This window comes from Petaurus breviceps, unplaced genomic scaffold, assembly GCF_028583685.1.
Source record: "Petaurus breviceps papuanus isolate PSGF00001 unplaced genomic scaffold, PetGlider_PUasm1.0 229, whole genome shotgun sequence".
NCBI lineage: Eukaryota > Metazoa > Chordata > Mammalia > Diprotodontia > Petauridae > Petaurus > Petaurus breviceps.
In genome coordinates, this window is record NW_027185903.1 from 15,417,815 (window position 1) to 15,430,375 (window position 12,561).

Genomic DNA, 12,561 nt, shown 5'->3' on the forward strand with positions numbered 1-12,561 from the left:
CATAGTACCTGGTACATAGTAGGCCTTCAATAAATGCTTGTTGATTTGACTTGAACATTGCAGAAGCATCGGGACCCAAAGGGGGGAAAAAAAAACAGGGGAAATATGTGGTCAGAAGGAATCCAAGGAACTGGTTTTCCAAATGAGTTTGGACTCATATTATGTCTGTTCTAGTATTTCACTCACTTCCAGGACTTAGGATCTGAGGTTCATTCCTTGGTCTTCTACATGAACTGTAACTATGGGTAGAGTTGTATTTCCAATATTGCAATATTGATGTGGTAGTCAGCTCTCTTTTGTATGTGGCCTTCTCCCAGTAGATTGTAAACTCTTTGAGGGCAGGAACTAGCTTCCTTTTTGCTTGTATTTGTATCCCCAGCACTCAACACAATGCCTGGCACATAAAAACAGCTTAATAAATGCTTGTTTCCTACCAGTGGTTATACTGTGGTGCAGGAATGTTGTTTCCTAGACTGTCATGTAAGTTCTTCTTATTCCTACTGAGGCTTATGGAGCCTTTCTCGATGTCCATACCTTTATGTTGATGAATAAAATTATGGATATCATAGGGCATTGAGTGGGAGAAAGACTACTCTCTCCTTACCCTGTCTTCTTTCTCTGTTATTGCTAAAATGTAAAAAATGAAGAGGAAAAAGGGCAGGCACATACAATATAAATACTTTAGACTAAATCACTACTCCTTTCCCTCTCCTCCATATTTTCTCAGCTTAGGTATTTTTTTTTCTTTTTTCTTTTTTTGGAGGGGGGAAGGCAGGGCAGTTGGCGTTAAGTGACTTGTCCAAGGTCACACAGCTAGTAAGTGTTAAGTGTCTGAGGCCAGATTTGAACTCAGGTCTTCCTGATTCCAGGACTGATGCTCTATTCACTGTGCCACCTAGCTGCCCCCGCTTAGGCATTTTTTAACAATCTTTTAGGGCCTCGAAGACAGTTCCTTATCTTCCCCTTTTTTAATTCTTTGCAGATCCACTAGGTTATCCCTCCCAGGGGCCCCCTAATTATTTTCCTTTTCAGAAGGGGTCCCATCTTATGGGACTGCTTAGCTTATTTTTAAGGGACCATTGAAGCTGGTATTCTCCACCAGTGGAAACAATCTCTCCTGGCATCCTGGGGAAACCTGTTCCAGTGATAGAACCCTCAGAAGCATATGGTCTCTATCTGTTCCTGTAGAGTTCCCCCCCCAAAAAAAAATCCTTGAGCATTTGGGTGGCATAGTCTACTACAGGAGGTTAAGAGAAAGGAACAAGTGGGTGAACCCTTTCTGGATCTTCCTGGAAGAAACAAGACCTGGAAATCAGAAGCTATATTTGATATCCTTAGTATTAATATTGTGGTTAATGTCATTATATGAAATCTATTTCATTAAGGAGCTATATTTGTATAAAAAGTTCACAGTATGTTCATCATTATAAATGGTATTGTATTCATTATAATACCATAATGCCATTATAAGTGGTGTTCATCATTATAAATCTATGGAGACTGGGACAAAGATCTCTATCTGAACCCAAGGCCAAATTTTTCATTCAAACTAAGCTCCTGATACATTACTGCTATCCAGTGTTATAGCTCCAGTGTTCAAAAGCTGCAAAATTATAAAATTAAAGTCACAAAAAGACAACAAATACCACAGATTGTAGGATATACATGTTGATCAATATCAAGTTTCTGAAGATAAATTTCAGAGGTAGCTAGGTGGCATAGTTTACAGCATGCTGCTAGATTTGGAGTCAAGAAGGCCAGAGTTCAAAACCTGCCTCAGACCCTCACTACCTGTTTGGCCCTAGAAAGGTTACTTAACATCTATCTGCCTGAGTGTTCTGATCTATAAAAAAAATTATTAACACCTCACCAGGTGGTAGATAGAAGAGTCTAGAAGACCTAGGGTCATGTCCTGCCTCTACTATACAATCATAAGCAAATTACTTAACATCTCAGTGTCCCATCCCCAGACTCTAAGATGATAAGTTGCAGAGGAGTAGCCCATCTATATTGGTGAAAGGAGTTTCCACACCAGGAGTTCCCCTACACCAATGAAATTATACATCTGGGGGGAAAAATTAATCTAACTTAATTCTTTGTAGTCTGGTGGTATAGTGGATAGATCACTAGGTCTAGAGTCAGGAACACTCATCTCCTTGAGTTTAAATCCAGTCTCAGACTGGGCAAATCACTTAACCCTATTTGCCTCTGTTTCCTCATCTGTAAAATTATCTGGAGAAGGACATGGCAAACCACTCCAGTGGCTCTGCCAAGAAAACTCCACATGGGGTCATGAAGAGCTGGACATGACTGAAATAACAGAATAACAATAAGAAGCCTGGCATTTGAGAAAATATGAATACTTAGAGGTGGACTGACTTAGCCAAAGTGGGAACAGGGCCCATGGCTGCTGACTGTAGTTCCTCTTTGTACTAGATGATATGTTGCTCAATAGTAATCTTCTGTTGTCTGTTCTGGTGAAGAATAGTTATATTAATGTACAAAGCTGTGCTAATAAGAAATATTGTTACAATCACAGTAGATTGACTTCCTTGAAAGCCTCATGGGAGACCCTGTCTTTCTATTTCATATTAAGCACTACATGAATGAATGAATAGATAAAAAGACATTTATTAATTGCTTATTATGTGACAAGTACATAGTTCCTATATCTCCTTTCCCCTCGTCTTATACCCCTAGCCTTCTAATCCTTGTTTATTTGCATGTTAAGTGAAATTGGGATGCATAAATGAAGAATTTATTCAAAACTTGAAGGAAAACCATAACAAGATTCTCCTTCTCAGGAATTAGCATCAGTAGCAGACAAAAGGCGCTCTGTCACACTGTTGCTTTGGAGCTGAAACTTAATCAGATTTTAGACCAATTCAAAGTTTGATACTATAATGACTCCACATCAGAGAATCATAGATGTAGGACAAAGATCCTTCACCTTTAATTGCGTTTTGGATCCATTTGGCAGTCTGGTGAAGCCTGTAGACCCTGTCTCAGAATAATGTTTTTTAAGGCATAGAATAAAATGCAGAGAGTTGCAAATGAAGCTAATTATATTGAAATATAGTTATCAAAATATATTTCCCACCTGAGTCCACAGACCTCTCAAGATTGGGTGCCAGGTTAAGAGTCCTCGATCTAGAGGGAAAAAGGGACCTCAGAGGCCCTTTTAATCTAAACCTCTAATTTTTCAGATGAGCAAACTGATGATCAAGGAAATTAAATGTGCACACATACACACACACACACACACACGCACAAGCTTAGTAAAAAGACTAACTCATATCTCTGCCGGAGTATCATTTCCCACTTGGCCAGGTCCAGTATACCTCACTGACCTTGATCTGTCACCAAGTAGGGAAAACTGTTCCAGACTTGCATTTTACATGGGGTCAACATTTCCTACCTTAGTTTTCATGTTCATCTCTTGTCTCTTGGCAGGATTGGAGGAGCTGTGCCAACTGTCTTTTCCTATTTTGCCGAAGTACTTGCCCGGGAGAAACGAGGGGAACACCTGAGCTGGCTCTGCATGTTCTGGATGATTGGGGGCATCTACGCCTCAGCCATGGCTTGGGCCATTATCCCTCACTATGGTAAGAAGCTTGATTTTCACTGGATTATGTACAAGTCATGGATTTTTTTCAGCCTATTCCTCAGTACTGTGAGATGCCAACCTAAGAACAAGAGCATGTACAAATTTCTCCATCTCATCTGTTTCAGTTCTTTAGCTCATTTCCATAGATCTGGAAAATTTAAGAACAATTCAACAGTGATATGAGCTGAATTTTGTTCTTGTTTAAAATTATTACTTTGGTCTACCCAATGGTAGAACTCAGCTGAAGATCTGGAAGGGAGGCAGAATCTCCACAAATAATTTACAAAAAGGATGATCCACTCATAGATAATTGATAATTGATTGGTTCTGTCTATGTTTTCCCATCTGGTCATTCTCATCTTCCTCATCTTCCTTCCTTGATTCTTTATGTCAAGGTAATGAGGAACTACCCCATTTACTACCAAGTACATGGTGTCCCTGATTAGTGGTTAGACTCTACCAACATGTGAAAAAAAATGGTTATTTTTAGGTTAAACTGAAAACCCCACAATAGCTCTCAGGAGATAAAAAAAGGAAACTCATTTTGATTATGTTTGAGCAGCTAAGCCGATAAAATTGAACTATTATTTGCAAAAGATAAAAAAAATCAAAGAAAAAATTTTAAGCTATAGAAACACATTTGATTTCTCCAAATTTCTTCACATTTTCCAAATTTCTCCACATCTAATTAAAAGTCAATTTGCATTCTAGAACCACAATATTAGCCCACTTTTATCTAGCACTTTGTCATTGACAGAGTATTTTCCTCACAACAGAGAGGTAAGTAGAGCAAATCATCACTGTTTTTCAGATAAGGAAATTAAAGTTGAGAACAGGTAAGTAACTCACCATCATCACACAGCTAATGAATGTCAAAAGCAGGTCTCATAAGTAAAGTTCCTCTAACTCCAAATGAAGTATTCTTTCCACCATGAATAAAATGTGCTCTTTATTATAGAACATGGTTCTGTATAAGAATTCCTTTTATATAATTTGATTTCATGACATAAATCACATAAATCATGACACATTGCAAATTGTGTCTTATGTTGTAAAATATATATTGTTATATTTATTCCATTTATAATTCTGATAAATCAGAGGAAAACTGATATCAAAAAAGGAACAAACAAAGCCCAAAAGATTGTCTTCCTAGTCAGGGTAGATAAAAAGGAAAGCAATTTTCCAATTTTTAGACTGAATTTGGAGTATAGAGCAAAAATAGTGATTTTTTTCTTCCTTGGGGTACATTAGCATTTTTGTGTCAAAATGCCAGAGATAATCCCAAACAGAAGATTAAACATGTCCACTACTCTTTTTTTTGTTGTTGCCACCACCAGACAAATTTAAGGGAGGTTCATCAGTTTGATTGTGACCCTGAAACCTTGGCTTTTATTTCCATTCAACTTCACTTCTCTGAAATGAGAGAATAAACATCATCACAGCCTTACCCAACCACATGGAGTAAGAGGACTACAGCTATCCCTTCCACATCACAACTCTCCCTGTTGTAGTTTTGATATATCATGGGTCAGCATAAAAAGCTAAATGGGCATTTTGTAAGAGCCATAGACAATCTACGAAGGCCAGCAGATGACACAGAAAAAGTTTGGAAACTCATAAATACATAAAAATATATCCACAGTATATACAATATTAATATATTTTATCTTTTAATGCCATAACAATTCAGACTTCTTCTCTAGTATGAAGGGAGGGCCAAAAAATTTTATGTAGATTTGCCACACCATGGGAGTACCATGTCCTTAACCCCCACAATGTGGAAAGGATAACTGTACTTTTCCCCTATAGAAGACATCTTGTGAAATATTATTTCTTAGTCCTGAACCATATTTTCTACTACTCCCTTATTCTGCCTTTATGTTAAAGTCACTGAGTGGCAGGGTAGATATTGACCTAAACTGGATAATCCTGTCAAGGCCTTCACAGAATTTTTCTCTACATTCCCTGAAACACGTATCGGTGTGTAAGCTGCAATCATCTTCGTGGTGGTCTTTTTTGCTTGTGCTCTTTGTAACCACTACAAGGTGAAGTGACTGCCTCATTACATTCCTTTTCTTGCAGCTTTTGGGTATATGATTAACCCAATTCCTTTCTTTACTTCTTTGAAGAGCATTTCCAATCTGGGTTTATTTTCCACTTAGCTTCAGCTTCCTTGTGTTTGGGTTTCATTTATAGAGAAAGAGGCAAGATGAATGTGATTTGGTTTCTCTAGCAGTGTGGCTGTTAGGACAAAGGCAAATTCTAGGTGCAAAACTTATTTACAGAGTAGAAATTTACTTCCCTTAAGACATAGCTGTCATCTCATCTTAGTTTGACCCTAGACTGTTACTTTCATTTCCTGGCACTTAGTAGAATAAGGTCCTTTCTGAAGGGCACCAGCTAAAACCCCAGATTTAGGCATCTCCTAGCATCTCAAGTTTATTGGTATGTCTTTTGGGATCTAAAACCCAGAGTCTCTTCAATTTGTTTTCCTAGGCATCTTGACCTAGGCCGAACTGAACAAGCTGATGCTCTACTCTGATCCTGCCATATTGATTCTATATCGAAACAAGATCTCTTGTTTCTTCTTTCTCTACTTCTTCACTCAAGTTTTCAGTTCCTTTTTTTTTTTGACAGTGCATACTTATCATGTAGTGAATTCCAATCCCGGCTTGGCCATCTTAACATTTTTAGGGCCCTTTGAGTCATTCTTTTCCAGATTCTTAGAACTGGAAGGACCCTTGAAATCATGTAATCCAACCTTCTCCTTTTTTAGATGAGGAAACTGAGGTCCAGAAGTAAAGAATTACTCACATTCATGGTTCATGAATACTGTCAAAGCCTGGACTAGAACTCATGTCTCCTAACAAACCAAGTCAATGCTCTTTCCCCTATATCATATTGCTTAAGTATGTCTTTTAGGAAGCAACTGGAATAAAAAAATTTAAATCCACATACATTTGGCCAGGAGAGAAAGTCAAACTATTCATCATAAATTTTGTGTGAAAAATAACTAATATAATCATAACATAATGAATTCATGAAGTGGGTGATATAGAAGGAAGTTTACAGTGATATACTTAGGGTCTTAATTATTCACTGATAGATCCTCAAAAAATAGTCTTTTTCATGGTTTCTTATATGATCTTTTTCTATTCAACTTTGTATGTGGAAATCTCTCCCTCTTCTCTCTCTCTCTCTCTCTCTCTCTCTCTCTCTCTCTCTCTCTCTCTCTCTCTTTCTCTTTTTCTCTCTCTCGCTCTCTCTCGCTCTCTTGCTCTCTCTCTTTCTCTCTGTCTCTCATTCGTTCTCTCTCTCATTCTATCTCTCTCACTCTCTTGCTCTCTCTCTTTCTCTCTGTCTCTCTCTCATTCGCTCCCTCTCTCATTCTCTCTTTCTCTCTCCCTCCTCTCTATCTCTCTCTGTGTCATACTCTCTGTCTGTCTCTATCTCTGTGTGTCTCTTTCTCTTGTTTGTTAAGTTCATATTTTTAAAAAAGAAAACTTTAAATTAAAAAAAAAACCTTTTTTCAAACATCCCGGACATAACAATTCCATTTCAGGCTTTTAATTAGGTTCCAGTCCTCCTCCTTCCACTACCTAGTTGTGTGACCTTGGATTCCACCTTCCATTAACTTGTTGGTTCCATAACTATAACACCACGTGCCTTTCCTGGACAACATGGTAGCTGTCAACATCCAAGAAACAATAGATATAAAAGTACTTTATACACCATAAAGTACAAAAAATAAGTCATTGCTATTGCTTCTGATGCTGTTGTTAGGATGGCAACCTTTCCAAATCTAAGAGTGTTTCTGGAATACCAAATCTGTGGATAATCCAGGTTCCCCTTATGTCTCTATGGCAATTCCCACTTCTAAATTCTCTCTAGTTGAAGTCCCAGGAAATCCCTCTCAAGGCAGCCTTTCAATGTCTATGGAGAGTGCTGGAAGGAGAAGTGAAGAGGAAAGTTCAGGAGTTCTGTTCAGTTTTGTCAATTTTATTTTCTCTTTAATACCTATTTGAGATCCAGTAATGTAGCCAGGGCTCTTCTTTCCACAAACAGAAACATATTCCAGCCCATGGGGTTTTCAAATCCTACTCAAATATTACTTTTGGAATTTCCCAGATGCATGGCAAGTCTCTCACTTTTTCTTCTGTCTCCTTCATATGCCTTAAAATGGATGACTGATTAGTTAAAAAAAACTTGTTTAGTTTCATTGCAGCTCTCCAAAAAGGTTTTTTTTCCTGAAATGCCACAATGTCAACTATTCAGCAGCTCTTGGGGGAAAAAAGAAAACAAGAAAGACACCTATAGCATCTCCAATCACTATACTGTTGGGGACTTTATCCAGTATATAAAAATTTATTCTGGCAGGAAAAGAATACAAGTAAGAGTTATTCACACACAAACATCAACCCTCTGTACATTGGTATTGAGACTGATTTCACAGGTGCCTAGTAACTCATGAATGATTGCTAACTAGTTGGCAACTGTAGAATATATTGAAAATTATGGATTGTTATAAACAATTTTGGAATATTTCTATTGTGGTTGTTCTGCATTTTTGGTAGCTCAGTGGGTCAATGGGTAAAATAGAATGTTTGAAATCATAAGATTTGAATTTTGCTACCAGGCATACCCTTCATACTAGATAGTCACTTCCCATTTCAATAGAAACTGGAATTTTTTAAAGCCATAAGAGGGTTATTTGTCTCAAGTTTTGGTCTCACTTTTTTTAGAATTGCTCAATTGTGGGGGTTTAGTTGAAACATGAGCTATATCCAAAGCATTCTCATCAACGTGGATTAAATTGAAAATGCCAGATGTTTTCTCTTTGTCAAACATCTGTTGTTCAAGGCACTGTGTTTGGCACTGTTGATACAACAATAGATAGACCATGCCTCCTGCTCTCAAGAGTTTACACTCTAATAGACAAGTACATGAATAATTATGCCACAGGAGAGAAATAAATAAGTGAAAACATAGAGGTCTAAACAAAATAGTATGAGAAATTTGAAGTTATGTTCATGTGGGGTGAAGAATCAGGAAAGGTTTAATGGAAAAGGAGTCATCTAATTTGTACCTTAATGGAAGGACTTCAATGTAGGAGGTGGGAACAGGAGTGTAGCCATTACAGGTATGACACCAGTATGAGCAAAGACACAGAGATGGGGAAGGACAGGACAACAGAAGAAAAGGAATGATCTGATTTGATTAGTGGTTTGATTGGACCATAAAACATTTGAAATGGATGAGTTAATGCTAGACAGTGTAAACTTTTGAAGACCTTGAATTCCAGGGTCAGGAGTTTATACTTTATTTAGTAAACAAATGAGTAAAGGAATGAAATGACTATAACAAGGTGTTAAGAATTCTCAGGCAGCAATGTAGAAGATGGATTAGAAAAGGGAAAGCTTAGATACACAAAAATTCATTAGGATACTTCTATTTTACTATAGGGTAGAATGGAGCAAGTAATGATGTGGTAGATAGAGTGGATAGAGTCAGAAGACTCCTCTTTGTGAGTTCAAATCTGGCCTCAGACATTTACTAGCGATGGGACCTTTGGAAGCCACTGAATCCTGTTTGCCTCAGTTTCTTTATCTGTAAAATGAGCTGGAAAAGGAAATGGCAAACTCCTCCAGTATCTCTGCCTAGAAAACCCTAAATGGGGTGATGAAGAATCAGACACAACTGAAAAATGACTGAACTGATAGGATAGAAAAAGTGAAAGGCTCAATAAAAGTAGTTTTGATAGAAGTAGAGGGGGGCAGAGACTGGAGGTGAGGGATGCCATAAAGGCAGAAACAATGGAATTTAGCAGCTAATCAGTCATGTGGAGTGAGAGAGAGGGAAGAGTCAAAGATGACTCAAGGGTTTTGATGCTGACAAATAAAGATTTGGGGAGGAAGTGAAAGCTTAGCAGGGACATTATGAGTCTGGTTTTAGACATGCTGAATTTTCAGGGACATTAAAATACTCTGGTAGTGATCCCTGCAAGGTGGTTGGAAATATCAGAGGAAATCTGAAGAGATGAGGAGAAAGATACAGATTATTTGATAATAATCTAGAGGTGATGGTTGAAGTTGTGTGATTGAATAATATTAACAAGACTAGAGAGGAGAGGCAATGAGAGGAAAAGAAAGGGGAGGAAGATAAATGAAAATAGAGAAAAGGAGGGGAAAGCTCAGAGAGTAGAACCTTAGGGAGCAACATTTAAAGGGTGGATGGAGTACAAAAATCCAACAAAAGACAAGTTTGAGAGATAGAACCGTAAGGGGCCAGTGTCATGGAAGCCAAGAAGAGAGATGAGAATAGCCCATAGTGTCAGATGACAGATAGACCCAGGGGGATAATGACAACAAAAGCCCATTGGACTAAATTATAAGGAGATTATATCATGGCTGTGGAGTAAACTGGAAAGGATAGAAATCAGATTGCAAATAGATGTAAGAATCAATTAGTAATGAGGAAGTAGAGCCAGTGGGTATAGAGTACCCTTTCTAAGAGATTGGTAATGGAGCAGGGGAGGGAGAGGAAAGAAGAAAGAAGGGGAAAGAATGAGCAGGATGGGTTATAGTTTGAATCAATGGGAACTAAAGTTAGAATAAAGAAATGCTGACCATGTTTTTAGGCTTGAAGCATGTGAGAGAAAGGATAGCTCACATATCTAGAGTTGAGAGGGACCTCAGAGACCATCTGGTCCAACCTCTTCATTTTACAGATGAATCTGATGCCCAGCAAGGTTAAGTGACTTGCCTGAGGTCATACGTGTGATAAATGTCAGAGCTGGGATTTGAACCGAAGTACTGAGATTCAAGAGTCAGTGCTTTTTTTTCCTGGACCAGGAATTATTGATAGAATAAGACTATAGGGGCAGATTGAAAGAATGTGATCAAGGATATAGATGGAGGGGTTAGCTTTAACAAAGTGGAGAACCATATCTTCCTTTTACAGAATTCATAAAATTTAGAGTTGCAATTGACCTTAGGGATTGCCTGATCCAAACCCTTAATTTTGCACATGAGGAAAAGGGGGCCAAGAAGGGTTAAATGATTTGCCCAAAGTCACACAGACAATAAGTAGGATATCCAGGATATCCCTCCCCCACTGCCACAAAGGTTAGCTCACTTGCCCTGTAGTAGAAAAACAGTATGGTTCTCTCTTCTCTGCCCTAAAGACAACCAGGTTTCAGTTCTCTTACTATACAAGAAAGGTGAAAATTTATATAATAATGCATTAGGGTGATTATAACAAACCAGAGCTGGGTGCCTTTAAAATCATCTTTTTGCCCTCAATTCCTTCCAGGAATTAATCACTAAAATACACTTGCTAATCACTGAAAAACATTTAGTAATCACCTAGAGTATTCCAGGCACTGGGTTGGAGGTGGGGATGGGTAACACAGGTGAGGGGAGAGACAAATACTAGCAACTATAAATGAGTTCTGTTCTAAGGAAGCTGGCTTAGAATTCTTGGTGACAGGGAGTTATACTACAGGATGTAGTTGTCACTGTTGATCCTAAAGTTTCCCTGTGTACACCAGAGGTAAACCTACATCACTCTCAAAATGTAATTTTAGAGGGGGACTTGACTGTTGATCCCAGGGAAAGTTATGTTATTTTTAAAAAGCGTAGGGGAGTGCTTATGCACTTGGAACATGGCATGAAATTAAGGTCTTGGCATTATTACCAGAGTTAGCAACAAAAAGATAGGACAGGAGGACTAGGAAACATCTATTCTATTGCAGAATTGAATAGAATTGTATTTTATTGAATTCCAATCCAGTTCTAGTCCCTTTTAGTGTTGCTGCTGTTGTTCATTTGGAGAATAGCCGCTCCATTAAACTCAATGTTGTCATTTTTACTCTTAAAGTTTCTTGCACATCAAATGAGGTGTCCTCTTTCACTCCTCCGCCAGACTGGTAGTGTGCATTATGTTACATAACAAGGACATCCGATTAGCTACGTAGGAAAGTGCTCTTTTTAGCTTGTCCCTGGCACAGACAGCCCTCAGCTCCTAAATCACAGAGCTCGCAGTGCCGCATGCTGCTTGGTGCTGCTGCATTTCATTAGCTTTCCTTTTACTGCATCTCCACTCAGGGCCAAGATGAGGAAGCACACAGAGACAGAGCCAGCATCCATGGAAAATGAGAATGAGTGGCTATTTATTTTTAGAAGTTTTCTTGCAATAAAGGGATGGAAACATGGAAAAGTAAAGAAAGAATAAGTGTATATACATATTCATGTACCAGGAAAGGACAAAAGAAGCAAATGATTGAGAATAGTTTGTTTATAAGATCACGGAAAATATTTCCAAGGACATGACAGAGGCTTAATATAAAACCTACACCTATACCATAGTTGCCCCTCCTTCTTACCTGTGCCATGGAGATCTCAGCTTAGGGCTATGGTACTTTCCTCAGGCCACATCCCTTTGGGAGCAAATGCCTGACTAGGGGCTACAACCCTGTAGCACCAGTACTGCAAAGTTCTGTACTTCTAGTACCAGGGAAAACAACACTGCAAATCTCTGAACTACCAGTGCAAGACCAGAGAACTGAGGAACAAAGTGAACAGGCCACTCTGCACTCCACCAAGCCTGAGGGAAAGAGTACAGCATCCAACTAGGGGCAGTTCTAACAACACAAAAGTTACTTGGGGCAGAAACCTAGGCTGGTGAACTGTGAATTGTTCAGTGTGGGAGGAGGTTAGCATGCTTTAAGACCCAGCTCAAAAGGAAACCACAATAGAGGGGAGGGAGTTAGAAAGTAAGTGATAGGGAAAACAAGGGGAGAAAAAGAAATTATTCAAATTAGAAGAAAATGAAGTCAGTGCCTAAAGAAACAGATGTCTTCAGCACAAGGAACTCATTTACTAACAAAGATTTTTTTATTGTTACTATCCTTTGCTTTTAAATCGCCTTCATTTCCACATGTATCCCCATTC

At 38.5% G+C, this 12,561-nt stretch overlaps 1 protein-coding gene across 2 annotated transcripts in view; it reads left to right on the forward strand.

The window, feature by feature from the left end:
* The window catches only part of SV2C (synaptic vesicle glycoprotein 2C), a 280,802-nt gene that overhangs the window by 157,864 nt on the left and 110,377 nt on the right, over positions 1-12,561 (forward strand). For both annotated transcript variants that reach the window (XM_069096255.1, XM_069096256.1), the window contains exon 4: positions 3,454-3,605. In XM_069096255.1, coding sequence (XP_068952356.1) covers positions 3,454-3,605 — 152 coding nt within the window. The remainder of the gene's footprint in view (positions 1-3,453; positions 3,606-12,561) is intronic.